The sequence below is a fragment of the Apteryx mantelli genome, unplaced genomic scaffold, assembly GCF_036417845.1.
Source record: "Apteryx mantelli isolate bAptMan1 unplaced genomic scaffold, bAptMan1.hap1 HAP1_SCAFFOLD_154, whole genome shotgun sequence".
NCBI classification, from domain to species: domain Eukaryota; kingdom Metazoa; phylum Chordata; class Aves; order Apterygiformes; family Apterygidae; genus Apteryx; species Apteryx mantelli.
The window spans coordinates 79,463-106,714 of record NW_027118507.1 but is presented as its reverse complement, the minus strand read 5'-3'; the positions used below and the strand labels follow the sequence as shown (position 1 = coordinate 106,714).

Here is a 27,252-nt window from a genome sequence, read left to right as displayed (position 1 = left end):
CCAGGCGGCGCTAACTGCTGTTATGCCGTGCTTCAGCATCCCCAGGGATCCCGCAGCTGGGCCCAGGTTTCTCAGAGGCTGCGTGGGGACACATGGAGCCGTCCGGATAATTCGTGCTGCCTGGAGGAGGCGGACTCGCGCTCCAACCTGGCACGCACGGATCAGCGACATCCCCATGCAAAACTGCCGGGCCAGCAGGCACTGGGGAGGGGACAGCACGGATCCTGACATGCACACGGATCCCCACAGCATCAGGAAGCTGCTTGGGAAGCCGCCCTCCGGGACGTGGCACCCGGCCGAGGGAGGGAAGAGAGCCGGCACCGGGCCGGGGAGCAGCGGGGAGGAAGGGTCAGCGATGCCACCATTGGGAGAAACAGCCTTTATTGAGCATGCGGTGGCCGGAGAGGAGGGAGGCTCCAGGAATGGAGGTCCAGCCCCGACTCTGGGTGCAGAGGGAGCGCCGGGATGCAACGTGAGGGCGGGACATGCCCCGGCGCAGCGATGCTGGCCCGCACCGCAATAAAACACCGGCTTCCGCAGGCTCCTGCCTCCCCGCTGCTTTCACCATGGCTAGTCTCAGTACAGCTTCATGCGGGGGAAGACCCAGGCCTCAGGGCTGGAGTAAACCGGGAGGCATCCGTGTGCCAGGAAAAGAGGGGAGCCGCTGCGCTCCAGCGCCTCCGAAGGGGGAAAGAAGGACATGGGCAGGCGCTGGAGCGCGCGGAGCCGCTCAGCGTCCTCTGGGCCCAGCAGGCTCCCGCCGGGCCCCGTTTCGGGCAGCTCCCAGGCTTTGTGGTCCCACGGCTGGTAGCTCTCCGGGCTGCCCTGGTGCTCCCACCAGCAGACTCCATGCTGGGAGGATGCTGGCAGATTGCTGCGGCCCAGCTCCCGCGTCTCCCGGCAGGGCACCAACCCCTCCAGGGCACGGCGCGGCCACCGCGAGCAGGAGCCGTGCCGGCGTGCAGAGTGGGGCCAGCCCGGCGCAGGGGGAAGCTGGTGCTCAGCGAGCTCAAACGTGCCGGGGCTCCAGGTGCTTCCGAAGACATTGGCCGTGGCTGGGGCAGCCCCGCGCACCAAGTCCGGGTGCCGGGAAGCGCATGGCTCTGCAGTGGGACGCTGGCTCAACCCGTATTGCTGCGGTCCAAGCAAAGAGAGGCCGCGCCGCAGGCTCGTGCTGTCCAGGCCCAAATCGCCCACTGCAAGAGGCAGCCCACGGCTCCAGCTGCATCCCTCCACAGCGTCCTCGCCGAAGTCCACGAGGGTTTTCTCTGGCCTGGTCCTGGACCTCCAAGCAGGCTCCGAGGAGGCCCTGCAACACGGAGCGGCTCCGGGCGCAGCCCTGCACAGGAGGCCTGGCCCCTCCAGGGGGGAGAAACGGGCAGAGTCGGACAGGAGCTCGCAGCGGGGCAGAGCTCTCGCATGCCGGCCGAACGCCTCCTGCCCCAGCGGGGATTCCCTGCACGCTGCTCTCCTCTCTCCATGGATGCAAAAGAGCGTGGCAGGGCTCTCCGGGAGCACGCCTCCCGTCTCCTCATGCCCCAGGGTCCAGGAGAAATGGCTCTGTGCGGATGCCAAGAATAAATAAACCCCAGTGAGGCCGGACCAGCCAGTCAGGCTGCCTCCTGCATCGCCAGCAGCTAACCACGGGCGGAGGGTGGCACCGGTATTTCCCACCTCCCTCCCTCCCTCTTCTTTCTCCAGCTGCTGGCAAAGCGGGGCTGCAAGGACCTGCCCTCTGGGAAAGAGAGGGGGATTACGGCCCCGCGGCAGTCCCGCTGCAGCTGGCCCCTGTCCAGTTTCCAACAGCGGGAGGGAGCGCAGCTGAATGGAGCGAGAACTTCCCTGCTCCTGGGCAGGGAAGGCAGCTTTCTGGGCGGGAAGGCACTCACCCTCTTTACCGCTGTCTGCGGGGGGCTGGGGGTGCAGCTGCAGGCAGAGGGCAGGCCCCCGCTCCTTCTCCGCTTCCCAGAAGCGTCCGGCTCGGAGTTCCCACCACCACCGTTCAACCCCATAGTGAAGAGCAGCTCCTCTTCTGGGGTGCCGGGGCTCCCAAAATCTGCCAGGGAGAGAAAACAGGGAGCCGTGAGCAAAACCCAAACGCCGCCTGGGCCAGGAACCCCCATGCAACAGGGACCCAGGAGCCTGGCGAGCGTGCTACGGGAAAAGGGGGACCCAGCTCTGGGAGAAACACCCCGGAGCAGGTCCTGCGCAGACCCGTGCAGCCCTGCTCCACTCCTGCTGACCTTGCGGAGCAGCGTCCACCGCCCGGGTCTTGTGGGCCAGCAGTGCGGAGAGGTCAGGGTAGGCCCGGTGCCTGTCGAGCAGGACAGCGAGGATGGTCTGACGCCGCTCGCCGACCAGATCGCGTCCCGGGAACGCCAGCGTGCGGCCCAGCAGCACTCGGAGCTTGCAAGCTATCTCCCTCCAGGGCAGGCCGGCCGCCCCACGCTCCAGCCCCGGACCTGGCGGGGGCACGTTCTCCTTGTTGTTTGGGGGCGTCGGTGTTTTGGCTCGGCTCGCGCTGGGCTCGGGGCGAGCTGGCACTGATTCCTCAGCAGTGGGAGCAGCAGCGGGCCAGGGCTCCCCGCTCCCGTGCTCCGTCTGCGGCTGCCCCTCAGGGAGGCGTTGCAGCGAGGGATCCGTGGCAGGGCTGGGAGCAGCCGGGATGTCGGCTTGCGGCTGCAGCTCCGTCCGGGCGTCCTTCCCGCTGGGGCTCGCCGGGGCGGTTTCGGGCCCGTTGCAGGGGCTCAGCAGCCTCTCAATATCAACAGACTTCACCTCCCTGTTGAACATGCCCAGGTGCTGACTGAGGCGGTTCTGGGTGATGACGACCGGCTTGGGGGCCGAAACGGGGCTGCGGAGGGGCCGGCCAGCACAGCGGCAGCCCCGGACAGGCAGCGGCGGCACCGGCACCACCCTCCACGGGACCCTGGGCTCCAGCCGCCTGGCTCCGGCAACCTTCTGGCCGAATTTGGCGGAGTCAAGCTCCCGCTTGGTTTTGCGGCGCTTGACGCGGCCGGGCCTCACGCCAGCACTGCGCGGTCCCGCAGGCAGGCGGGCGGCAGCATCGGCGCAGCTCCTGCTGCTGCGATCCATGCCGGTGCCCCTGGAAAACGTCAGCAAGCGCGCGGGTCGGCGAGGGGGACGAGGAACGTCCTGCGCAGGTGTCAGCCCAGTGCTGAGGGCAGCGATTCGGGGCAGCAATTCGCCCAGCACAAACCCCTTCCCACAGGGCTCTCTGCTTCCTCAAAACCCTCTTGCCCACCAAACAGCCTCCCAAATTCCCTCTCCCTATTTACCCCTTTTCCCGGGGACGTCGATGTCCCTTTTCTCGCAGAATTCGCAGGGAAAAGGAAGACATGCAGCAGCCACGAGGAAGCAGGTCACTTTGCACTGTCACTTGTGAAGAGATCAGCTGCCAAGAGACACCTATTTCTTGGAACTATAAAAGAAAATTCATTGATGGCACCATCTCGACAGCTCTCCCCAAAAGACTGCTGATATCCCTAGAGACCCCCCAATATCCCTGCTCAGAGGCCCATGGTGCCCCCGGCGTCCCTAGAGACCAAGGGCCCCGTTTCCCTCTTCCCTCAGACAACCCCAATATCCGTAGGGATTCCCAGTCCCCCCAACACCCCTAATGTCCCCAGGGACCCCCATTCCCCCCCAGCACCCCCCACATTGCCCCCTCAGGCACACCCAATGTCCCCTGGGCCCCCCAGGTCTCCCCTGACACCCCCAATGTCCCCATGGCCCCCAGGGACTCCCATTTCCCCCCTGACATCCCCAGTATCCCCAGGGACCCCCATTTTCCCCCCAACTCCCCCAGTGTCCCTATGATCCCCCATTTCCCCCCCAACTCCCCCAGTATCCCCAGGGACCCTCATTTTCCCCCCAACTCCCCCAAAGTCCCCATGACCCCCAAGGATCCCCATTCCCACTCCAACTCCCCCAATGTCCCCATGACCCCCCATTTTCCCCCCACCTCCCCCAAAGTCCCCATGGCCCCCCAGGACCCCCATCGCCACCTCCGCCCGCGGCCAACGGCCCGCGAGGCCCCGCCCCTCCCCGCGCGGTGGGCGTGGCCTGCCCCGCCGCGCGCCACAGCGGCCCCTCGCGCCGCGGCCGTTAAACAGCAGCCGCCCGCGGCGCGAGCCCGGGGGGAGGAGGGGAGGGCGTTTGTTTTTCCCGCGCTGCCCGCCGATTGGCCCGCGGCCTGCGGACGCCCGTGCTGATTGGCTGAGAGGCCTTGGGCGGGGCGGGGGCAGGAGGAGAGGGCGTCGCAGCTCTGAGGTGAGCGGTCGCGTCGGGTTTGGGCTGAGGGGGCTCCGGGGGTGTCTGGGGGCCGTAGGGACATTGGTGCATTTGGGGGGGGGGGACGGGGAGCCCCGGCACCGAGAGGGCCATGACCCTGCCGAACCCCAGGACCGGGAGGGCTGGCATCCCCAGGAGTCTTGGCACTGAGGGGACCGTGACCGTGCCGAGCTCCAGGTTTGAGGGGACTCAGCTGAACTCCAGCGCTGAGGAGACCCCCCAGCAGAGAGGGCAGCCACCCCATAGCGCCAGCCTCGCAGCTGAGGGAAGGCACCACATTCCCCACAGCTCCAGTCCTCTGGTAAACACCTGGCTGTGTATCCCTGGGGTGTCAGTTTGGACTCAGGGACTGTGAGTGCTAGCCCTAGGGAAGGAAGCTCTCTAGTTGGAGTACGGGGCTGGGAAGCGAGGAAGGAGAGGATCCCGAGGCGAGGAACTGTGATGGGAGCAAGTGGAGTTCTCTTTTTTTTTTTCCAGGAAAATGAAAGGGGACAGCAAGGCCCACTTTGTCTCTCTTGCTCCTCAGTTAGGTGGAAGACCAGTCTGAAGAGATGTCCGTCTGCTTTCCTCAAAGACAGCAGGCAGAGATGGTAGCCTTGAAGAAAATGTAGTGAAACTGACTTCAGCAGTGAACTAGGTGAAGAGGGCAGGTGGAGAGGAGACCAGTGACACACAAATGGCACACCACCTGGCAGAAGCAGGCAGAGCTGACACATTTCGCTTCTGCCTGCCTGAAGCTTCCACTTTCTGTTTGGGTGGGAGGAACTTGCCAAAAGGGTAAAGTTTGCACCTCTGGGTAAGAGAGACCCGGCTTTCTGCGCCCCAGGACGCGGCCCACCCTCGCGGTGGCATGCATCTGTCTGGGTATTGTGGTGGTGAGCCTTCCAGGCCTGTGGGGTGCCACCCTGCTGGGGTGAAGTCCCGCAGCCAGGACAGCAAAGCCCCCAGGGTTCCCGTCTGGGAAGCAGTTCCCCTGTGACAGGGTTTGGGAAGAACTTATGTCCTGAAAGTTCCTTCTTAGGTCACCCTCTCCCAAAGCCTGTATTTACGTGTCATGGCTGGCAGCCCCAAAAGCCCAAGCGGCTGGCGTGGAAACGGGGGGCGGCTTTGCTTTGAGGCACGCGCACGTCCTTTCTTGGCGCTGATAAGGCAGGAAGTGCGCAGTGTGCACGAAGAACTTTCAAGGGTTTGAACCATACTGTGACACTTGTTTTACCACAAGAGTTTACGCTTTCAGGCAATTCGTACCGCTTCGAAGCCAAAGGTGGTAATCTGCTAGTGTCCTCTCCGTCTGTCGTGGGAACACCTTAAAATAACATAATGGGCAGCACAGAGCTATTTCTTAGCAGCCACGTGTGAGCTCTCTAATGTCTCCCGCCTGAGCGGGGCTGCCCTTCCCTGCGACTCCTGAGCCCGTTTGTGCTGCACCTTAAATAGCGACACGGCGCAGCTCAACTGGTTCGTCTGCCACATCCGCGCGAGCTGCCTGCCCCGCGCCGATCTCCCACGGGCGCGGGCGAAGCCCTCCCCGTCCCCGACACCTGTGATCTTGTCACAGCCGCTGAAAACGTTTCAGCACTCTTTTGTCTTGACACATTTGGGAACACATTCATCTTTCTTACAGCTACAGTCAAAACCTCGAGGCCACAATATAAATCCACGGCTCTGAAAAAGTGGAAGGAGAAAGGGCAAAACATCACACAGGTAAGAATACTTGATATATTTTATTCTTCTTTTGTCTTTTTTGTTTGTTTGTTGTTTTTTTTTGCTAACGTATCTCACTTCTGAGGTGAAACACACTATTAACTGAGCAATGTCTCAACAATAGTCTCAACATGAGTAGCCCAGTCTGTGATCTAGTCAGGGCTCAAATTACTAGTGACACGCAGAAAGTGCTTGTAATTATTTAATAATTAACATATAGTTAGAATAATTGAAGCCAGAATCCTCACGCCCTGATTCAAACAAAAGTCTTTGCTAGCAATAAAATGGATATAAAACACTTAAAGGGTGCAGGGAGAATTATGTAAAAAACCTAGAAAAGCTGAAATCCAACAAAATCATTAATATCTTTGGTTTCTTGGCCGCAGCGTGGAGAGGAGCAATTCACTTCCACGCCAGTTCTTGAAGGTGGTAGATCGGAGGGCTGAGGCATCTAACAAGGGCCAACCACAAACTGCTTGTGTTGGATGCTCCCTCTGCTGGTTACCAGAGCGGCTTTCCTTGGCAAAGGCATGGGAAATTTTGTCCTGAAATAGACTTCTCCTCCTCCCCACAAAAGGGAAAAACTCCTGTAGCCGTTTGCACGACGATTTTGGAAACATTGACAACTCAGTTTGTTAAATCAAAAATGTTCTGGAAAAATTCTGCAGCAAATTATTGTTTCGTTAGAAAACAACACTTCCACGTACAAAGTAGTTTGCTTTAAAAAAAAAAAAAAAACCCACAAACTTTATGGCAGAAGGAAGCTGCAAGGCCCCCACTGAGAAGGAGGATTCCCAGCATACAACAGATCCTGAGAAAACAGATGAAACTTCCCCCAGGGACGTGGCAGACCCTGACCCTGACCTCACCGACCTTCGACACGGTGAGCCGGTGCCTGCAGGGTTCTCGTCCGTGCTGCCACCGGAGCCGCGGGAGCGGGGAGCCGCCGGCCTGTGAATTTGGGGGGCCGGGCCACCGGCGGGTCCCCTCAAGGGTACCCGCGTGCCCGAAAAACCACAAGCCACTTTGGAGGGCGAGCTCTCCTCGCTGGCCACCACCTCCTCTCGCTTAAGAAAATGTAAACCTTGCTGCCCGCTGTCTACCTCTGCTCGTACCTGCCCGCAGCTCGGCTTCCTGCTGCGTTAACATTAGGGCAGGAATGACAAAAGAAACGTCCTTGTGGCCCCCCCAACCCGGCCCGCCGATCCCTCCGTACCCTGGCTGCAGTCCAGCGCAGCCACGGCCGCAGCCTGACATCTCATTCCCATTGTGCTGCCTCCTGCATTCCCACACGGCAGCTTGTCGGAGGCTGTCGGCACGGAGCCGAGCTGATGCTGAGCCAGACACAAATGCGAGGGGACAGTGTCACTGCTTAGTCAATTATAATCAGAAGGTATCAGTATCAGGATTAGGCTGCTGTGGTTTTCCATGCCTGGCTCCAAGAAGGAGCGCAGCGGCTCATCTTTCTGTGTGCGTTCGCGTTCCGTCGGAGGCCTGGGTTCTTATTTACTCTGCGGCTACAGAGAATTAGGCCCAAATATGTCACTGCCCATTTATTTCTGCAGCTCCGCTGTGGCAGCGGCTAAGCAGCTCTGCATAGCGCTCTCTCTGGAGGCACCCAGGGGAGCCGTTGCCGAAGCCACCGGACACAGCACCCGAGTTAACGTGCGCAGCTTATGAACGGGAGAAAAAAGCATACATCAAAATCAATAAGCCACGGGGTAACAATTCCTTAGGTAAGCAATAGAGCTTCCCGGGGCCTTTCCTCCTCCCCTGATGTGGCCCTGACATCCCCCGGTGCCTAAAGATGCAGCGGTGATCGCTCTCCCCTCGCCCTGCGCCCCGCACCTCCTTGCCTCAGGTGTGCTGGCATCCACGGAAGGAGGTCGCAGGGCAGGGCCAGACGGCAGGTTTCTTTCCGTGTCGAAGCCCCGCTCCTCCCTTCCCCTCCCAGCCCGCCCCGGTGGCCTTTCTGCATCAACAAATGCTCGCTCTGCCAGCCCCGGGGCTTCAGCAAGGACCCAGCGTGGGGGGGGAGAGCGCAGCTGGGCCATCTGGCGCCCCCAGGCTAGGCTGGGAGCTGGGAAGGAGGCCGACACAGCGCCCGGGGCAGTTTGGGGCCGTGCAGAGAGGGGGTGACCGGGAGGATGGGGCAGCGGCTGCCCTCGGCCCGGGCGAGGCGCCCCCCCCGGCTCTGCTCGCTGTCGCAGCACTGCCTTCTGCAGCCCGCAGAGGCCTGACAGGAAGCAGAGGAAGTTTCGTGCTCTTCAGCTCTCCCCTGCTCCGTGTTTATCTTCATAACAAATGTTTTATTAATATCCCGCGTTGCTGGTTCTCCAAGCGCGTCTGGAGGATGGCGGCGGGGAGGGCCGGGAGCGCGGGCCGGCCGAGGGAGGCGTTGGGGAGGACGCGGCGCTTGTGCTGGGGGCGGGTGAGGAATCCCCCCCTAACGCGGAGGGGCTCGGCTTTGGGGAGCCTCCTCCTGACACCGTCTTGGGCCCCGGGGGCACGGGATTGCTGCCTCCATGAGCACCGCGGCACCCTGCCCGCTCCCAGCCCCCCCCCACAACTCCCCCCGGCCGCAGCTGCATGTCGCGCGCTGCAGCTGCCCCCCAGGGCTGCAACAGGTACAGCTGCCTCGGCGGTGAGGAGGAACCGAGTCTGAGCAGGGGAGGCGAGTCCCCGGCACCCCTCTCGCTGGTGGTTTTTATCCTGGGGGGCATTTCGGTGCCCAAAAACCCAGGAGTGGCCGGCACAGGCCTCCTCCCTCGGGCAAGGCAGGGAGAAACTGTTTACCCTTGGGCCCTGGGGCGCCGAAGTGCGAGCTGAGGAAGTTCCCTTACTTCGCGGGGACGTCCTTCACTAAAACGTGCCAATTTTGGCTCCCTGTGAAATTATCCCAGTTTTCCACAGGTTCATGGGGACGGGGTCATCCCCGCGGACGCTTCCAGCTGGGGCCTAAAACAGCCGGTGCCTTTGGCAGGGGAGAAAGGGGCGGTGTGGATGGGCAGTGCTCATGGGGAGGCCCGTGGGTGCTGATCCTGCTGTCCCCATGCAGTGCGCTTCGCCAGCACGGCCGCAGGCTCCCGGGCGCTCCGGGTGGACGGGGAGGTGGCAGCGGAAGCAGCGCTCTGCGACTGGTGAGTCCCCTCTCCTGGGGAGACGGAGGGGGCAGCGCCCGGGCAGCCAGGGCGGGAGAGGGGACAAGCTTTGCTTTTCCTCCTTCTTTTCGGGAGCGATGACTCCTCGTTTGCCGCCGGCCTGGCAGGGGGAACGGGGCGGGTCGTGGAAATTCCCGCTGCGGCCCACGGGGCGCTTCCAGCCCGGAAAGTCTGAGAAGCGCCGGCTCGAGGCAGGGCCATGGCCGGGAACAGAGCGGCTCTGTTCCTGTGAGCCATGCGCAGCTGCCCCCTGCCGCGGACCCCAGGACCCCCGTCAGCATCTCGTTAGCTTTATTGGTCGTCGAGGCGCCCAGCCGGTGGGGTGGGAGGCGACACCAAGGGAACCCTGTGGTTAAACAGCCAAGCAAAGCCAGGGGGCACTGGAGCTGAAGGGGGGGGAGGCGAGAAGGGGCGTCTGGCGCCGAATTCCCCCTGCGTGCGGGAAGCTGGTGTGCGAGGGGCAGCCGGGGTGGGGGGGGCTGCGGGGTGACGCGGAGGCGAGGCCCCCCCCGCCCCGCGCCGCACGGCCCCTCATGGCTTCTCCAGCTGTGCGTCGCCCGCGCAGAGGCTGCCCACGTCCTGGTAGGTGGGCTGCAGCCCCCGCGAGATGTCCTCGTACATGGAGCACTCGTCCAGGTTCAGCCCCTGTGGAGGCAAAGGCGCGGAGGGGGTCACGGGGGTCCGTGTCGTGCTGCACTGCGGTGGGGGGTGGCGGCAGTGGCTGCGGGGAGGGCCGGCGCGCACGGCCCCCCCTTCGCCCCGGCTCACCTCGTAGAGGTTCTCCTCCTCGTAGGCACTCTTCTTCAGCTGCAGCAGCCGCTCGTTGGCCCATCGCTTCTGCGGTGGCCGAAAAGGGCAGAGCTAAGCACGGGGCATCACCCCAGCACTGGGCCAACTCCAAACCCGCCGCTGCACACTCTGGGGGGGGACAGGGGGCAGGGAGGGCTGGCGCCTGGGTCTCACCCTAAAGAGGAGGAAGAAGCCGGGTCCCACAGCGCAGAGCAGGAGCAGGATGCCCTCTGCCGTGATGATCCGGTTCTTGGTGGACTCCTTGATGTTCAGGAAGGGCACGGCCACCGGGTCTGAAAGGGGGCACATGGAGGGGACGGGGGGGGACAGGACAGGTGTCAGCTCGACCCCAAACCCTTGCTGCCACCGCCCCCCCGTCCTGCGCGTGCCTGCACTCACTGCGCACGCGCAGGTAGGTGCCGCACGACTGCCCTGTGGCCCGGCCAGCCTCCACGCGGCAGAAGTAGAGGCCAGCGTCGCTCTTGTCGACATGGTGGAAGATGAGGACGGCATTGTTGTCGAACTGCTTCACCGTGCGGTCGCCATCGCCGTTGCGGCTGGCGTTGACGGGGGTGAAGGAGGCGCTGCAGTTCTTGCGGGGGCACACGCGGTTCCAGGTCACCGTGGCTTTGCTGGGTGCCTCGAAGACGCACTCCAGGCTGACGCGGTCGCCCACTGTGGCGGTGTGGGACGTGGGACCGGCTGCCACCACCACAGAGGAGCCGCTGGAGCGGCAGCGGGCCGCTGCTGCCTGGCGGTTCTCCACCGAGACAGGGGTTGGGGCAAGGCGGGATGGGGCCGGTGGCGGCGGGAAGGTGCAGCCGCTGGCGTTGCAGGTCCGGTTGGCTGTGGCGGGCACGAGGAAGAGGCACCCTGCGGGCAGAGCGCAGGGGCACCTCAGGGCCCCACCGGGAGCAGGGCCGGGGGTGTCCCCAGTGGGCTCCTGCACCCCGCATCCCCCCATGCGGCGCCCCAAACCCCCCAGGCCTGGTTTCGGTTCCTCTTTTGGGGCCTTGTTGACAGGAAGTGAAAGGGCCAGGCTGGGGCCGGTGCTATTCCGGGGCGCCTCGGGGGACGGGGTGCTGAGCGGGGGCACCTGGGAAGGGGGCGCGGGGACGGGCCCTTCGGGGTGCCCTCTCCCCCCCCCCAGCACACGGAGTGGAGCCGTGGCCCGCCACCGCCGCTGCGCAAGCCGCGAGCCATGGCCCAGCCCGCGCCTTTGGGGTCAGCAGATCGGGATGGGCCGCGGCGCGAGGGCGTTTTCAGCCCTTTGGGGATCAGGAGGACGACAGGGCGCAGCAGGGGGCTCTTCCCATCTGGCTCTCGCCGCCCGCTCCGTGCCCCCAGAGTCCCCTGCCTGGCCAGGCCCTACCTGGGAAGAGGCAGAGGAAGAGGGGCAGCGGGGTGCCGCGCCGCCTGGGAGCGCCCGCCATGCTGAACCGTGCTGCGCCGTGCTGAGCTGATGCGAGCTGTGCCGGCGTCGCCGAGCGCAGCCCCGCGCGCCACGCGCCTGCGCCAGGCTCTCTGCGCCGGGCCCCGCGGGAGGAGATGCGCCCCAGCGCCCTGCGCCCGCCCCTGCCCAGCGCCCCAGGGGCAAGGCGAAGGGCCCCGGCCCGCCGGGGGGTGTCGCGGGCACCGAGGGCGCCTGCGCAGGGGGGAGAGATCCCGACACTCCACCCCGAACGTGGGATCCCCTATAACCCGCGCCCGGAGATGGGGCGTCCCTGCGAGGGTGCAGCCCAGCAGCCCCGGGGAGGGCTGCCCCGTGGCTGCGCACCTCCGGGTGGACCCGCGGGGCTGCGTCGTGTCATGGGGGCACGCAGGGGATGCAGGGCCTGGGGGGGCCTGAGGGCACAGGGGGGCCTGGAGGAGGTGGAGGTCCTGGAGGAGCAGGGGTGCAGGGCCCTGGGTGCTCAGGGGTCCTGGGGGTGCCGGGACCGGGATGCACCGTGGCTCCTGGGGGTGCAGGGATCCAGGTGCCTGTGGTTCCTGGGTGTGCCAGGACCGGAGCTCCTAGGGGTGCAGGGACCGGGGTGCACCATGGCTCCTGGGGGTGCAGGGACCGGGATGCATCACGGCTCCTGCGGGCGCAGGGATCCGGGCGCCCGGTGCCCCGCGGCCCCGAGCAGCGGCGGGCGGACGGGCGGCGCGGCGGAGCCCGGGGGAGGCGGTCCCGGCTCCTCGCTCCTCCCGCAGGAAGCGCCGAGAAGGGGCGGACGGCCCGGCCCCGCTCGGAACAGGCAGCGGGTTCCCGGTTCCCCCGCCCGACCCGGCCCGGCCCGACCCGACCCGAGCGGCGGCGCGGCCCGGCGCGGTGAGTGTCCCCGCCGCGGGCCGGGCCGGCGGAAGTGACCGTTTCCCGCCGGGTTCCGGTGTCGTGTCGGCCCGGGCACCGGCCTCGGCCTCGGCCCCGGGACGGGACGGGATGGGCACGGCGACGGCGCCGGGGGGGGGCGGCTGGGGCGGACGTGAGGCTGGGAGCTCCGTGGGGGGCTGTAGAGCATATGTGGGGCTGGGAGCATGTGTGGGGCCAGCAGATCTATGTGGGGCTGGAAGTGTACACGGAACCAGGAGCTCCGTGTGGGGCCAGGAGACCTATGTGGGGCTGGGAGCATGTGTGGGGCCAGCAGATCTATGTGGGGATGCGAGTGTACACGGAACCAGGAGCTCCGTGTGGGGCTGGGAGCGTGTGTGGGGCCAGGACACCTATGTGGGGCTGGAAGTGTACACAGAACCAGGAGCTCCATGTGGGGCTGGGAGCGTGTGTGGGGCCAGGACACCTATGTGGGGCTGGAAGTGTACACAGAACCAGGAGCTCCATGTGGGGCTGGGAGCATGTGTGGGGCCATCAGATCTATGTGGGGCTGGGAGTGTACACGGAACCAGGAGCTCCATGTGGGGCTGGGAGGGTATGTGGGGCCAGGAGATCTGTGTGGGGCCGGGAGCGTATGTGGGGCCAGGAGGCACGTGTGGGGCTGGAGAGCACACAGGGCCAGAGGAGGCATTTGGGGCTGGGCGTTATCCAGCCAGGGGCTGTGTGTGGGGCTGGGGGTTACGTGGGGCAGGGGATGCGCGTGGGGCTGGAAGCGGTGGGGGGGGGCAGGGGTCCGCTCGGCCTGGGCCCTACGGAGGGGGGGGCTGGGGGGCTCCATGCAGGGCAGGGGCCATGTCCCAGGGCGGCAGGAAGAGAGAGGGGTGCCTGTCCGTGGGGCGCCTCACAGCCAGGGCTGCAGGGCTGGGCCCCCGTGCACCCACAGCGCAGGCTGGGGGGGGGGGGGTGTCCCCTTCCCTCCCCCAGCTCTTGCCGCTCCCTGGCATCGCCACCCCTCCCTGGCAGCCCTGCAATGCCAGGAATCCCGGAGGCATTTGGATGGGGGGCTTCGGTGGCACCCGCCGTGTTCCCCCCCCCAAACCACACACACACACACCCCCGGGGGGCGCCCTGCTCCCCCCAAGGCTGGGGGGCATCTGCTCCCCGGCACGGTGGCCCGCTCCGGACAGCCGGACCCTGGACGCGGTCCAACGGGGACAGGGCAGCGGCCGAGGGTGCTGCCAAGCGGGACGCGGGGCTGTGGGGCAGAGGCGAGGGGCAGCGCCGCGGCCGGGGGGGGGAGCGGGGTGCCCCGGCGGCCGTGAGGCAGAGCCCTGGCCGGGCCCACGGGCCACCGTGAGGCGGGAGCAGGGGGACCTGGGGGTTGGGGGGCAGGAGGGGGCCCCCGGGCCGCGCCGTGGGGTGGGGGGAGGTCGGGGGGGGGTTGGTGCCGGCGCGTTGCACATCACTTCCTACAGGAAGCTTTGCTCTCTCCGTAAATAATCCGGGGGCCGTTGCTTTGTTTTAGAGCCTGAGGAGCCGCCTTTCCGCCGTGGGGCGACACGGCGAGGGGGGTGCCCCAAGGAGCCCAGGTGTCTGGGTCCTGCCCCCCCCCCCACCTCCCCTTCTCGGGGCTGCACTCCATCCCATCCCCCCCCCCCGGCTCGGGGGGGGTTGCCACATTTCCGGACTCGTTTCAGCAGCACCCGCTTGGAAACAGGTACGTGGGGGGAGCGCAGAGGGAGCAACCCAGAAGGCCCCCAGTGCCCAGAGCAGGGGGTCTCAGCGCACCTGTGCCCCCCTGCTCCGGGGTCTGCCGGATGGTGTGGGGGGGGTCCCAGAAGCGCCCCCGCCCCGGGGGTTTGCCCCCCGCAGGGGGTCAGAGCGGGCTCCCAGGGGGCACGTGGGGGTGTGGGGAGAGCGTGCGCCGGGGCGTGTACGGAGCCAAGGGGCGCACAGACACGCACGCGTGCGGGGTGGGGCCGACGGCAGGGCCCCCCCCTTCCCTGCCCGCACCGCCCCCAGCTCTCAATGGGGCTCTTTGTGCCACACAGAGCCCCATTGACAGCCCAGTGCCACCCCCGCCCCGAACGTCTGAGCTGGGGGTGGGGGGGAGAGCCGCTCGCCGGCCCTCCCTGCGCGGCGGGGAGCGCGTCCGGCCGGGAGCCCACGCGCGCCCTCGCCCGCGCGCGCCCCCAAACCGCACACCTATATCCTGCTTGCCGCGGGTGGGGGGGGCCCCCGCCCCCCACGGCTTCCTGTGCTGTGGCTCGCCCAGCAAACTCGTCTCGTCTCCCCATGACTCCCTCTCTCCCTTCCAGGCGTGAGGTGTCGAGGCGGCAGACGGGGCCCCCCCACTGCCCGGGGTCACCATGGAGCCCGAGGAGGCGTTTAACGGGGTGAGCTCTGAGGGGGGTGACGGGGCTCCCCTGCAGCCCCCACATCAGCACCCTGATCTGGGCAGATTTCTAGGGCGGAGCTGTGCCCCGAGAGGCTGTTTGCGCTTTTGGGGGGGGTCCTTCCCCCCCCAACCCCACCGCGCTCCTCCCTGCACCCCTCAACGCCATCTCTCTCCCCAGAGCCCGGCAGCGGGCGCTCGCGGCGGGTCCGTCGTGGCCATCATTGGCGCCGAGGATGAGGACTTCGAGAATGACATCGAGCCGGTGAGCGGGCAGCAGGGCGCCGCTGCGGCCACGGGGCTGGGGGGGGGCCGCGGGGAAGGTGCCTCACTCTGCCCCCCCCCACTGTCCGTCCCCCCCCCCAGAACTCCGATGACCAGAACAGCATGTTCCAGAGCCTGGAGCTGGTGCGGCAGCACCCGGCTTATCTCATGGCCTTCCTGCAGCACGTCGTCCTCCAGTTCGACTCCTGCCCCGTGGTGAGCGCGTCGCCGGGGGGGGGCAGCCTCCCGGGGAGGGGCAGCAAGGCCTGGGTGTGAAAGGGGTTACCTGCAAGCGTGCAAATGCCCCCGGGGGGCATTTACACGCGCATGCAAGCGGCTGTGCTGCATGTCCCCCCTTAAATAACCTCTTCTCTCTGTTCCCCCCTCCCTGCTGGCAGGGGCTGGAGTTGAGGTAATGCCCTGGGGATTTGGGGGGGGGGGTGTGGAGCAGGGGGGGGCGCTGGGTTGTAGGGGGGCGGGGGGCCCTGCCTTCACCCCCCGCCTGCATGCCCCCCCCCCCAGCTCTGCTACCTGCACGTGGACATGCTGCGCAGGATGAACCCCAAGGAGGGCAAGAAGCAGTTCCTCGAGTTCTGCCACTTGTTCCTGGACAAGGCAGGGGTGAGTGCCGCCCCCCGGCCCCCCTGCACCCCCCCAGCTCCCTCCCCCCGCGGAGCCGCCGGGGGGGCTCAGCGGTGTGCCCTGACCCCCCCCTCTCTCGCAGCTCCTGCGGGTGCCTGTCCCCCACCAGGTGCAGTTCGAACTGGGTGAGTTAACCCCCCCCCCCGCAACCCCCAGAGCAGGGTTTGGGGACGCAGCTCGGCCCCCTGCCCCCGGCTCTGCTCCCAAACACACGCCTGCGCCCCACGGCGCCCCCTGGCACCCCCCTCCGGCACCCGCTGCCTGGCCTGGGCCCTTCCTCCAGCAGCCGCACCCAGCTGGCTGTGGCGAGAAAGGCCGGAAGCGCCTGGGAAGCCCCGGCCAGGGTGAGCTCATGGGTCTGTGGCTGGGAAGAGGGGGGGGCCGTGGGGGGGGGGGGGGGGACAGCGCCGCACGGCTGCATGGCACCATCTCCCGGCGCTCGGGGACGCTGCAGCCGGCCCCGAAACGCCGCCCCGGCCGGCCCCCGCACGCGGCCCCTCGCCATCCAAGCCAAGTCCATCCCGCGGGGGCCCGGGAACAGCCCCCAGCACTGTGGCGGGGCACAGGGAGCCCCCAAAGCTGTCGCGCCCCCCCCTGCCGGCAGCCCCACACGGATCTGGGGTGGGGGAGCACGGCCAGAGGCAGCTCACGGCCCCCCTTCGCCCGCAGACCGCACGCGCCCCGAGCTCCTGGCGGATGAGGTGCAGCGCCGCTACCTGCAGGAAATCCAGGCCTTCCAGGAGCCTGAGATCTCCCGGCAGCTGGAGGACTTCAGGTGGGAGGAGGCTGGGGGCTGCGGCGCGGGGAGGAGGGGGGGCGCGGGGGCGTCCCGCCGGTGCTGACGCCCCCTCCCCTAGGTCCAAGCGCCTGATGGGCATGACGCCGGGGGAGCAGGAGCTGACGGAGCTGGAGTCCTACCAGACCCGGGACGTCGGCATCCGGGAGGCCAAGGAGAAGCAGCTGGCGGAGGTGCTGCTGGCTCGGCTGGAGGAGATGCAGTGAGTGGGGCAGGTGGCGGGGTGGCGATTTCGGTGCAGCGGGGTGGCGCGTGTGCCCGCTGCCCCATGGCCGGTGCCCCCAACGCCGGCGTGGGGTTCGGCCTCGACTCGCGGCTGCAAGGAGCTCAGCCCCTCTCCAGCGGAGCCGTGCGCTGCGGTTCGGCTGACCTGCTGCCTCTGCACGCTTATTCACACACACACACCAACTTCTTCCCAGGCCCTTTCCCCCCGCGGCCCAGCCGGAGCCCCCCCCTCAAGCAGGACGTGAGCCCCCAGCCGCCCCCTCCGTGTCCCGGCTGCCTGGCAGCCCCCGTCCTCCTCGGCGCAGCCCCAGCGCATCTGGCGCCCAGCCCGGAAGTGTGGACAGAGCCAGCTGTGGCGGCCCGGGAAGGGGGGGAACACCCCCTCGCCGCCCTCCTCCCCCCTTTTTCCTGGGGATTGCTGACGATTGCATCAGCCCCGGCGCCGTATAAACCCCCTGTCCCCCCCCCGGCCAGCCCAGTCCGTCCCCGCTGCTCCGTCCTAGCACACGCGCACGCCTGCTCACTGGAACATGCTCCAGCGCCCGGCACCAACACCCACAGGCAGATATGGGGCTGGCATACCGGTGAGGGGGGGCCCTGGCGCCGGGGGGAGCACGGCGGGGGCTGAACAACAGCGGGGGGGGGGGGGGTCTGGGCTCCCCGGACGCCGGGGCTCACGTTGCGCTGCTGCTTCTTGTTTTCGCAGCCTCACAATATCTTCCGACGAGGAGAAAAGGTAAGAAAAACGGGCGAGTGCCATTTAGCGATGCCTGGGGGTCTCTGGGGGGGGCGTGAGGGGCACTCTGAGGGTGCTGGGGGTGCCGCGGGGGGTGTTTGGGGGGGGGTCCTGCCATCTGGGGTGCTCTCTGCCCACCGGCTCAGGCTGTGGCTCTTGGAGGGGAGGGGGAAACGTTTGCAGCCCCGTGGGGCTGGGACTGCAGCGGCCGAAGGGGCCCTCCGCCGAGCCCTCGCCCGCCCCCTCAGCCCCCCTCTTCCCCCGTCCCCGCCCCAGCTCTGCCATCTTTGGTGCCATCGTGACCTACATGAAGTACCTGGGGGTTAAAACCAAGCTCAGCGACAGCAAGAAGTCAAAATCCAACTTCTTCCGCAAGAAGGTGAGGCGCCCGGGCACCCAGGTTCCCTCCCCGCTCCGGGAGGGAGCCTCTCCCGGCCCCTGACGGGCCCCTGCCTGCTTCGCCCCGCAGATCTCGGGGATCAAGAAGCCGGAGGAGCTGCAAGGAAAGGCCTGGAAGGGCTTCACCCTCCCGGGCACATCCCTCTGGAACCGCGACGCCCACAGTGAGTTGGGGGGGGGGATGCACAAGGTTCCCCCTCTTCCCAAGGTCTTCACGCCCCCGGTTTCTCCCCATAGCTGCCGGTCATGTGCCTGACGCCACGTGTGGGGCACGGGCCTGTCCCACTCCGAGCCCGCGGCTCCGCGGGGGGCCGTGTCGTTGGGCCGGGGCGCAGAGCCCCCTCCCTCGTCCTTTAGGCCCCCCCATCCCCCTCAGCTCCCCCCCCATTCTTCTCTCTTGCAGATTCCGATTTCAGGCAAAGCAAAGTCCCTGAGGGCGAAGGTACCCCCTCCCGTCCCCCCACATGCATGGGACCCCGAATCTGCCCCCCCCCCCCGGGGGCCACGTCAGCCCAGCCGGGGGGGTTCTGAGCCTGTAACCCCATTAACCCACCTCCCCCCCCCCGTGTGTGCGGCACCAACGGGGGGCAGAGAGCTGGGCTGCCCCCCGTAATACACTAATCTGCCCCCCATCGCCCCCCCGCATGCAGCCAGCTTGGTGTGTCCCCCCTGCCGTCCCTCTGCTCGTCGTGGGGGGCTCCGAGCCCGGACCCCGGGGGCCGGGGAGCCGCGGGGGGAGCCTGGACGCCCTGGCAGAGGGCTGGATCCAGCAGGCGGCGGGGGCCGGTGGTCAGGACAGCCGGCCCGCGCTGATTTAGGAGTGTGCGAGGGGTCTCCTGAGCTCCCCCCCTCTGGCATTTTACTAACCCCCCCCAAACCTGGCTCCCCCCCCAGCGGAAAAGGCGGCGCACCCGGACAGGAAGGGCCCCAGAGTGTCGGACAAGGTCGATGGTGGCACCGCGCGGCCCAAAGCGGGGGCAGCCGGCCCCCCCGCCTCTGACCCCCCCAGCGTGGCCGTGACCATCAACCCGCCCCCGGGGGAAGGCGCCGAAGGCGATCCAGGTGAGAGGGCTGCGGATTTGGGGAGGGGGCGCGGGGGCGGGCAGCTCTTCCTCCTGCTCATCTTCCTCTTTTCGCTCTCCTATCTGCAGGTCTGGAGCTGCCCGGCCCCACGGAGCTGGGAGACACCCCCCCGCGAAGCGCCTGCCCCACGGAGCCCCCCAGCAGCGAGCAGCACCCCACGGAGGACGGGGCTGAGAATGAGAGGTGAGGCAGCCCCCCGCCACCGTTCCCTCTCCCTTCTCTGTTCTGGAGGCGCGTGGGTCCCCTCTGCCTCCGCCTCCCCCTCATCCGGCCTCGCAGCCCCTTTGTTCGGCTGCTGACAGGGTGACCCCTAAATTAGCGACCCCCCGGGCTGAGTCCTGCGGGGAGAGAGGGCGAGCCAGGGGCCCGGATGCCTGGGCTCTCTCCTTACCTCACCGCTTCCGCCCCCGCCTTTTCCTGGCTTCGCTGCTGCCCACCACTCCCCTCGTAACCCCACTCTTGTCCTGCTCTTTCTCCCCAGAAAACGGATCAGGTTGGTGACTCCCCCGCCCCCCCTTGCATGCTTGGGGGGGCGCAGCGGTGCCGGGGGACATTAACTTAGTGACACCCACAAACTCAGCTAAGTACCGGGACCCCCCCTCCGCCACCCCCCAAACAAGTGCCGGAGGGGGGACGCCCCCTTCTGCCTCCGCTGCCTGTCCCCCCCCACTGCCGCTGGGGCCCTGCGGCCCCCCCGGGACTCTCCCCGGGCTCCCTGGGCTGTTGCATGGCTCAGTGCCCCCCCCAATCCAGTGCATGCCCCCCCAGGAGATCTCACGCTGTCTCTTTCTCTCCCTTCCGTGCATGTGGTCCTGTCTGCTCCCTCCCCGATCGCTCTAACCGCCCCCGCCGGGCTCGTCCCTGCTTCCGCACGCTCGCACGAACACGCGTGTGCCCGCTGCATGCTCACGCCTGTGCCCTCCGCACGCACGTGCACCCTTTGCACGCACATGCCGGCGGCTCCCCCCCCTTGCGCTCTCTGTGGCTCTCTGTGCTGGGTGTGCGGCTCCCCCTGCTCCATCCTCAATCTGCGCCCATTCCCGGGCTCCCGCCTCCCTCCGGCCCCCCGCCGGCTTCCCGGCTCCAACGCCCCTATCCGGCTTCGCGGCTCCCTGTGTCCTGTCCGCCCCGCCGGGGCCGCATCCACGTCCACGTCCGCATCCACGTCCCCGTCCGCGTCCACGTCCCGTGGCTGGTGTCCCGCACCCCCCCCCCCCAACCGCAGGCTGCCGGGGAAGCTGGGGCGCTCGGAGAGCCTGCGCGTGTACGAGCGGAAGCGTTCGCAGCGCGGCTCGGCCAAGGGCAAGCAGCCGCGCTCCCGCAGCGACGTGGACCTGGAGGCGGCCGCCCGCGCCACCGAGCTGCAGGAACGGCCCTGCCCGGCCCCGGGCCGCCAGAGACCCACGTAGGTGGTGGGAGCCCCAGCCCCGGCGCGGCGCGTTCCCCGGGAGAGAGAGGGCAGGATCCGTCCCGGTCCCCCCACCCGCTTCCCACACTCTGAACCCCCCCGTCTCTTCCCTGCAGCCTGGAGCCGGGGGGGCCGGGGGGGGGCGAGCCCCCGCAGTCCTTTCTGCCTCCCCAGTCTGAGGAGACTGAGCCGCGCGTTTCGGAGCTGGAGCTGGACCCGCCGACCTGGCGCCAGCTCGCCGCCCCCGACGCCCTCCTCAGGCTGAAGAAGAGCGAAGTCAAGCGGCAAGAAGTCATCAACGGTGAGACCCCCCCCCCAAAAACGCCCTGCGGCCCCCCCCGAATCCTCCCTGCTGCGGGGCCCCTGTGCCCCGTCCCATGCCAACGCCGCTCCCCCCGCAGAGCTGTTCCTGACGGAGCATGCCCACGTGCGGATGCTGCGCGTCCTGCTGGAGGTTTTCTACCAGCCCATGCTCAAGGAGGCCTTCTTCGACGAGCAGGAGCTCTCCAACATCTTCCCCAGCCTCGAGGACCTCGTGGAGGTCCACAGTGAGTCTGAGGCGGGGAGGGGGGGCCGGCAGGCAGAGTGAGCCCCCCCCAGCAGCAGGCGCTGACCCCTTTCCTCTGCCCCCCAGCCGTCTTCCTCGACAGCCTGAAGAAGCTCCGGGAGGAGAGCAGCTACGTCATCTCCGAGATCGGAGACATCCTGCTGGCCCGGGTGAGAGGGGCGTCTGGGAGGGGGCTCGTGTGTGGGTGGGGGTTCATGGGGGGGGCTCACACAGGGGGGCTCACACAAGCGCACCCCCCAGTTCGAGGGCACGGAGGGCAGCTGGTTCCAGAAGATCTCGGCGCGGTTCTGCAGCCGCCAGTCGTTCGCGCTGGAGCAGCTCAAGGCCAAGCAGCGCAAGGACACCCGCTTCAGCCAGTTCATCCAGGTAACGCCTCCCCTTCCTGGGGGGGGCCCTGATCCCCCCCACCACCCAAAGGGGCCCTGATTTCCCCCCCTTGGAGGGACCTTGGTTTCCCCCCCCCCATTTCATCCGTGCCCCTAAACGTCACCCCACTTTGGCCAGGCCAATTCCCCAACCTCATCAGCCTCCCCCTAAATTCCTCTTCAGCTTCCCGCTGCCCCAGCTGCAGGAGGGGGATCTTAGCCCCCTTCCCAGTGCTGCCCCCAGCCCCCTGGCCCCCCCAAGTGCTGTTCCTGGCCCCCCCGGCCCCCCACCAGCGCTGTCCCGTGCCCGCAGGAGGCGGAGAGCCAGCCCCGGTGCCGCCGGCTGCAGCTGAAGGACATCATCCCCACGGAGATGCAGCGCCTCACCAAGTACCCGCTGCTGCTGCACAACATCACCAAGTGCACTGGTGAGGGGGTGGGGGGGGCTGCGGGGGGGGGACATGGGGTGGTCGCGGGGGGGGGCCGCGCCCACCCCTGACCACTCTCCTGCCCCCAGAGGCCGCAGGCGAGCGGGCCAAGGTGGAGCAGGCGGCCGAGTGCTGCCGGCAGATCCTCAACCACGTCAACCAGGAGGTGCGGGACATGGAGAACCTCATGGTAAGAGACCCCCCCTCTGCCCCTCCGCCAGCCCCACGGTGCCTCTGCCCCTCACTGCCCCATTTACACCCCCCCCCCCCCCCTGCAGAAGCTGAAGGACTATCAGCGACGCCTGGATCTCTCCAACCTGAAGCAGAGCATGGACCCGCTGCTGAGCGAGTTCAAGGTGAGCCTGGGAGCCGGGGGGGAGCCGCCGGGGGGGGTCCTGCCCCCCCAACCCCCCCTAACCCCCCCTCACCCCCCCCCAGAACACAGACATCACCAAGAGGAACCTGGTGCACGAGGGGCCGCTGACCTGGCGCGTCACCAGGGACAAGGCCGTAGGTGAGCGCGGGGCAGCGTGGGACAGGGTTTTGAGGGGGGGGTCGCAGGGAGCCCGTTCTCCCACTGACCCCCCCCCTCGGCGCATTCCCCCCCCGCCAGACGTGCACGTGCTGCTGCTGGATGACCTGCTGGTGCTGCTGCAGCGGCAGGAGGAGCGGCTGGTGCTGCGCTGCCACAGCCGCACCATCACGCCCACGCCTGACGGCAAGCAGATGCTGAGCCCCATCATCAAGCTCAGCTCCGCCATGACCCGCGAGGTGGCCACAGGTGGGGGCCTGGGGGGGTCCCGGGGGGGTTCTGGGACCCGCTGGGGGCTACGGAGCTTCTGTGGGGATAGGGAGGGATGTTCGGGGGCACAGGGTGGTCGCTGGAGATGAGGGGACCGATCGCGGTGGTGCATGGGGCTGTGTCGTGTGCGAGTGTGTGTGTGTGCATGTCTGTGTGTGTGTGTGTGTGTGTGCGTGTGAGTGTGCACATTGTGCATGCGTGTGCATGTCACACATGCATGTGTGCATGCGCCTCACGTGGCGTGGCATGTTCCTGGTATGTGGTGGGCACTGTGTTGTGTGCACGTGCATGTCCTGCATGTCCTGTGTGCGCATTGTGCATGCATCATGCATGTGCATGTCCTGTGTGTGCCTGTCCTGCACATGGATGTTGTATGTGTGTGTGCATGTGTGTCATGCCTGTGTGGTGTGTCATGCGCATGCGTTGTGCACATGCATGTGTCCTGCGTGCGCATTGTGCATGTGTCCTGCACGTGCATGTCGTGTGTGTACGTGTTGTGCCTGTGTGGTTTGCATGTTGTGCGCCATGCACATGCATGTGCCCTGCGTGTCACGTGCACACGTCACGTGTGTGTTTGGGCCCCAGCAGGGCTGTGGGGGCCACCAGGTGCCCAGGGGGTTTGGGTCAATGCGGTGGGGCGGGGGGGGGGGGGCCGCAGCGCAACGCCCTCTCTGACCCCCCCCCAATTGCCACCCCCAGACCACAAGGCCTTTTACGTGATCATCAGCTGGGAGAACGGCGCCCAGATCTACGAGCTGGTGGCGCAGACGGTGTCGGAGAGGAAGAAGTGAGGCTGGGAGGGGTCCCGCGGGGTGGGGGGGGGTCACACGGGGCGGGGGGGGCAATGTGGGGTGGGGGGGGGCCCACACGGGGACCTCACCCCCCTCTGCCACAGCTGGTGCGCCATGATCAGCGAGACGGCCGGCTCCCTCAAGCTGCCGGGGTCCCACCGGGCGAAGGCGGCCCGCAGCAGCCACAGCCCCCACAGCCCCATCTAGTGAGTGGGGGGCGCCGGGGGGCGGGTGGAGGGTTTGGGGGGGTTGGCGGAGGTTTTGGGGAGCAGGCAGAGGTTTTGGGGGGTGGGTAGAGGTTTATGGGGGGGTTGACGGAGGCTTTGGGGAGCGGGCAGAGGTTTTGGGGGGTTGATGGAGGTTTTTGGGGGGTGGGTAGAGGTTTATGGGGGGGTTGATGGAGGCTTTGGGGAGCGGGCAGAGGTTTGGGGGAGTGGGCAGAGGTTTTGGGGGGTTGATGGAAGTTTTTGGGGAGTGGGTAGAGGTTTATGGGGGGTGGTGGAGGTTTTGGGGATGGGTGAAGGTTTTGAGGGGTGGATAAAGGTTTAGGGGCATTGGTGGAGGTTTTGGGGAGTGAGCAGAAGCTTTTGGGGGTTGGCGGAGGTTTTAGGGGGATTGGCAGAGGTTTTGGGGTGCAGGCAGGGGTTTTGGGGGGAATAGTGGAGGTTTTGGTAGGGGGTGGCAGTTTTGGGGGGACTGGCAGAGGTTTTGGGGGGCTGGAGAAGGTTTTGGGGGGCTGGCAGAGGTTTTGAGGGGTTGGCAGTTTTCGGGGGGGGCTGGTGGAGGTTTTGGTGGGTGGATGGAGGTTTTGGGGGGCCGGCAGAGGTTTTGGGGGGCTGGCGGAGGTTTCGGGGGGCTGGCGGAGGTTTCGGGACCAGACTCCTTGCTGATCCCCCCCCCCTTTTCCCCAGCAGCTATCGGGAGCCACTGCTCAGCAGCTCGGAGAACGGGGGGTCCCTGAAGGAGCCGCTGCCCTTGGACGGTGGGTGCAGGGGAGGGATGGGGGGGGCTGCGGCCACCCCTGCAGAGCCCCCGGCCCCCGCCTGGGGGCGGCCTCACCCACACCGGATGCCTGGGCCCCCGGGGGGGGGTGCTGACGGCTGCGCCCCCCCGCAGAGCGGGAGAAGGACGGGGCCGTGGAGGGCACCGAGTTCGAGGGGGGCGCTGAGAAGATGGAGAAGGAGGCGGAGCGGGTCCTGGCCGAGGTGCTGGCGCTGCGGAGACCCCCCCGGGTGGGCGGCGAGGGGGCCCTGGCCGCCGCCGCGCTGGACAGGGGTGAGTGCCCCCCGACCCCTAACTGCCCCCCGCACCGACCCCCAACCTCCCCCTGAGCCCAATGGGCACTGCCCGGCCCCCCACGCTGACCCCAAACCTCCCCCCTGTACCCCCTGACCCCAATGGGCACCACCCAGCCCCCCACACTGACCCCCAACTTCCCCCCATGCCCCCTGGCCCCAATGGGCACTGCCTGGACCCCCATCCTGACCCCAAACCTCCCTCCCTGCACCCCCCAACCCAACCTGGCACTGCCCAGACCCCAAACCTCGGCCCCTGCACCCCCTGAGCCCAAGAGGCACTGCCTGGCCCCCCATCCTGACCCCAAACCTCTGTCCTTGCACCACCCCCCCACCCCCAACAGGCACTGCCTGGACCCCAAACCTCGGCCCTTGCACCCTCCGACCCAAACTGGCATTGCCCAGACCCCAGACTACTGCCCCTGCACCCCCCGACCCCAATGGGCGCTGCCCGGCCCCCCATCCTGACCCCAAACCTCGGCACCTGCGCCCCCTGACCCCAGTGGGCGCTGCCCAGCCCCCATCCTGACCCCGAGCCCCCGCAGTGCGCACGCTGCAGCAGCGGCTGCCAGCAGAGGCCCCCGCGGCAGGCGACGGGGCCGCCTCGCCCCCCGAGGACGCCCGGCAGGGGCCACGGCGGCCCCCCGCACCCCAGGAGGAGGAGGAGGAGGAGGAAGAACGCCGGGATGCCGGCGATGGCGCCGAGAGTGAGGGCGAAGGCCGTGGGCAGCGCACCGAGGCCGGCGGCGCTGCCGCAGGTAACGGGGCGCCGGGGCTGGCCGGCTCGCAGCGGCATCACCCCGTCTCTCTCCATCCATCCATCCATCCGTCTGTCTGTCTGTCTCTCGCAGGGGGGACCCCGAATGGCCCCCGCTCCCCCGAGTGGGGGCCGCGGCTGGTGGAGGGGCCGGCGCCCCCCCTGGCGCTCGCCCCACCGCAGGCGGCCTGGCTGCGGGCCCAGCTGCAGGGCCTGGAGGAGGCTCTCCGGGGGCTCAAGGTGAGGGGATGGGGATGGGGCAGCCCCCCTGCTCCCCCCCCAGCGCGCCATGGGGCTGCTCTGTCCCTGGTGTGCCGTGGGGCTGCCCCCTGTAACAGCCTGCAGGGCTGCTCCCCACTAACACGCTGTGTGTCTGCTCCCCCTAATGTGCCGTGGGGCTGCTGCCCCCTAACACACTGGGTCTGCTGCCCCCTAATATGCCATGGGGCTGCCCCCCATAATGCGCCGTGGGTCTGCTCCCCCCAACACACTGGGTCTGCTGCCCCCTGATGCGCCGTGGGTCTGCCCCCCAGGAAATCGAGGAGGATTACTGGCAACTCCAGGAGCTCCTGGCCAAGCACAGCTCCACCGGCTGCCTCTTCACATGAGGGCAGGTGCGTGGGGCGCCGTGGGGCCGATGCCGTGGGGTGGGGCACCTCGTGCCGGGGGGCATGTCACGCTATGGGGCACCTCGCGCCGTGGGGTGGGGGCACGCTGTGGGACGTGCTGTGAGGCTGGGGCACATTGTGCTGTGGGACACACCACAGGGCCGGGGCGTGCTGTGAGGCGCGCCGTGGGGCATGTCATGCCATGGGGCGCGCCGTGGGGCGTGTCATGCCATGGGGCACGCCATGGGGTGTGTCGTGCCGTGGGGCGGGGGCATGCCGTGGGGCACGTCATGCTGTGGGGTGCACCCCTCGGGACCTGACCCCTCTTCTCTCTCTCTCTCTCTCCCCAGTCCCTGCCGTTGGAGCCAGGCCCCCTGCCCTGCCATGGGGCGCAGGCCAGGGCTGCCCCACGGCGGTGGGCCGGCTGCAGAGGCCCATGTGCCCCGGGGGGCTGGGGCTGCCCCACGGCTTTGCCTGGTACCGCTGCTGGGGGGCAGCGCCTGCCCTATGGGGAGGCTCCCCCCCCCCGCCAAGTGCCTCCCCGCCCCCCACGCTGTTTTTTTTATACATTTGCTGGGATTTTATATAAATATATATATATGGGACTGAAGTGGGGGGCGGGGGGGCCCTCCCCCCCCCACATACGGGGCTGGTTCTTTTTTAACCATTGTACAGAAACTGGGATGGAGGGACCCCAAACCTGCCCCCCCTTGCTACCGCGGGTCCCCCCCCCCCAGGCAACGCTTGGCACAGGCCCCTCGCTGCGGGTCCAGGGCGGCCGTGGGGCAGGGAGGGGGGGCAGCAGAGCACCAAAGAGGCTGCGAAAATGCCAAATAAACTGTTCTTGCTTCCACTCTGGCTTGTCCTTGGTGTGGGGGGGGAAAGGGGGGGGCACAGGGACTCCCTCCCCACCGTGCGTGTGCCCCCCCCGGATGCCTGGGCCCCCCAGAGGCAGAGGCAAGGCCGAGCGAGGCGAGTTTATTGCTTGAGCAGGCGCCGGGGGGGCGCGGGGGGGCCGCGTACACGGGGGGGGGGAGCTGGGGGGGGGCTCGTTCCTCCATCACGAAGACACACAAGCGGGGGGGGCGCGGGGGGGGGCGGGGGCACGGACCATATTGCACTTGGCTAAAAACGGGGGGTCCGGGGAGCCCGGATGCCTGGGCCCCCCAAGGAGGGCAGGGGGGGCCTGGACGCCAGGTCCTATTGCCAAGGAGGGGGGGGGATTAGGGGCCCGGACACCTGGGCCCTCTCCCCTGTGCTGGGGTGGGGGGCAGCTGGGCAGGGGTTCGGGGCCCGGACGCCTGGGTCCTTTCTCCCGCAGGACCCTGCGGGCCAGAGGGAGCCGGGTCCACGTCTAACGGGAGCCGGCAGGGGGGCGTCTGGGCGCCCCCCGGATAAAACTCCGGTA

The 27,252-nt window shown here is 67.7% G+C and overlaps 3 protein-coding genes and 1 long non-coding RNA gene across 6 annotated transcripts; 2 read left to right on the top strand and 2 right to left on the bottom strand.

Annotated features, from left to right (window-relative positions):
* Window positions 1-383: 383 nt before the first annotated feature.
* On the bottom strand, window positions 384-3,492 carry PRR19 (proline rich 19). Its single transcript, XM_067316849.1, has 4 exons — window positions 3,300-3,492; window positions 2,244-3,106; window positions 1,890-2,056; window positions 384-1,560 (listed from the first exon to the last, which is right to left on the bottom strand). Exons 1-4 carry the CDS (start codon window positions 3,359-3,361, stop codon window positions 577-579), a joined length of 2,076 nt encoding a protein of 691 aa, XP_067172950.1. The 5' UTR covers window positions 3,362-3,492; the 3' UTR covers window positions 384-576.
* A 1,349-nt stretch (window positions 3,493-4,841) lies between these two features.
* On the top strand, window positions 4,842-9,334 carry LOC106487879 (uncharacterized). The gene is made up of 5 exons (XR_001293131.2): window positions 4,842-4,951; window positions 5,939-6,018; window positions 6,776-6,901; window positions 7,584-7,754; window positions 9,077-9,334. It is a non-coding gene; the product is annotated as an uncharacterized lncRNA (long non-coding RNA).
* A 109-nt stretch (window positions 9,335-9,443) lies between these two features.
* On the bottom strand, window positions 9,444-12,079 carry CD79A (CD79a molecule). The gene is made up of 5 exons (XM_067316876.1): window positions 11,341-12,079; window positions 10,368-10,841; window positions 10,143-10,261; window positions 9,948-10,016; window positions 9,444-9,824 (listed from the first exon to the last, which is right to left on the bottom strand). Exons 1-5 carry the CDS (start codon window positions 11,399-11,401, stop codon window positions 9,711-9,713), a joined length of 837 nt encoding a protein of 278 aa, XP_067172977.1. The 5' UTR covers window positions 11,402-12,079; the 3' UTR covers window positions 9,444-9,710.
* A 1,841-nt stretch (window positions 12,080-13,920) lies between these two features.
* ARHGEF1 (Rho guanine nucleotide exchange factor 1) lies at window positions 13,921-26,697 on the top strand. 3 transcript variants are annotated; one of them, XM_067316875.1, is made up of 33 exons: window positions 13,921-13,999; window positions 14,601-14,678; window positions 14,859-14,942; window positions 15,044-15,157; window positions 15,464-15,562; window positions 15,666-15,708; window positions 16,253-16,358; window positions 16,441-16,581; window positions 17,311-17,340; window positions 17,617-17,719; window positions 17,810-17,903; window positions 18,143-18,181; window positions 18,634-18,801; window positions 18,891-19,005; window positions 19,304-19,315; window positions 20,048-20,227; window positions 20,347-20,531; window positions 20,632-20,778; window positions 20,865-20,947; window positions 21,039-21,164; window positions 21,477-21,591; window positions 21,681-21,781; window positions 21,870-21,947; window positions 22,030-22,105; window positions 22,205-22,372; window positions 23,093-23,180; window positions 23,289-23,390; window positions 24,099-24,166; window positions 24,301-24,459; window positions 25,025-25,237; window positions 25,331-25,476; window positions 25,770-25,850; window positions 26,195-26,697. In XM_067316875.1, exons 2-32 carry the CDS (start codon window positions 14,652-14,654, stop codon window positions 25,842-25,844), a joined length of 3,285 nt encoding a protein of 1,094 aa, XP_067172976.1. In that variant the 5' UTR covers window positions 13,921-13,999; window positions 14,601-14,651; the 3' UTR covers window positions 25,845-25,850; window positions 26,195-26,697. The 3 variants fall into 3 exon arrangements, with proteins under 3 accessions (XP_067172976.1, XP_067172974.1, XP_067172975.1); XM_067316873.1 differs by having other exon boundaries at window positions 24,096-24,166; XM_067316874.1 differs by lacking the exons at window positions 13,921-13,999; window positions 14,601-14,678; window positions 14,859-14,942; ... (3 more) ...; window positions 16,253-16,358; window positions 16,441-16,581 and adding an exon at window positions 17,095-17,188 and having other exon boundaries at window positions 24,096-24,166.
* The last annotated feature ends 555 nt before the right edge of the window (window positions 26,698-27,252 follow it).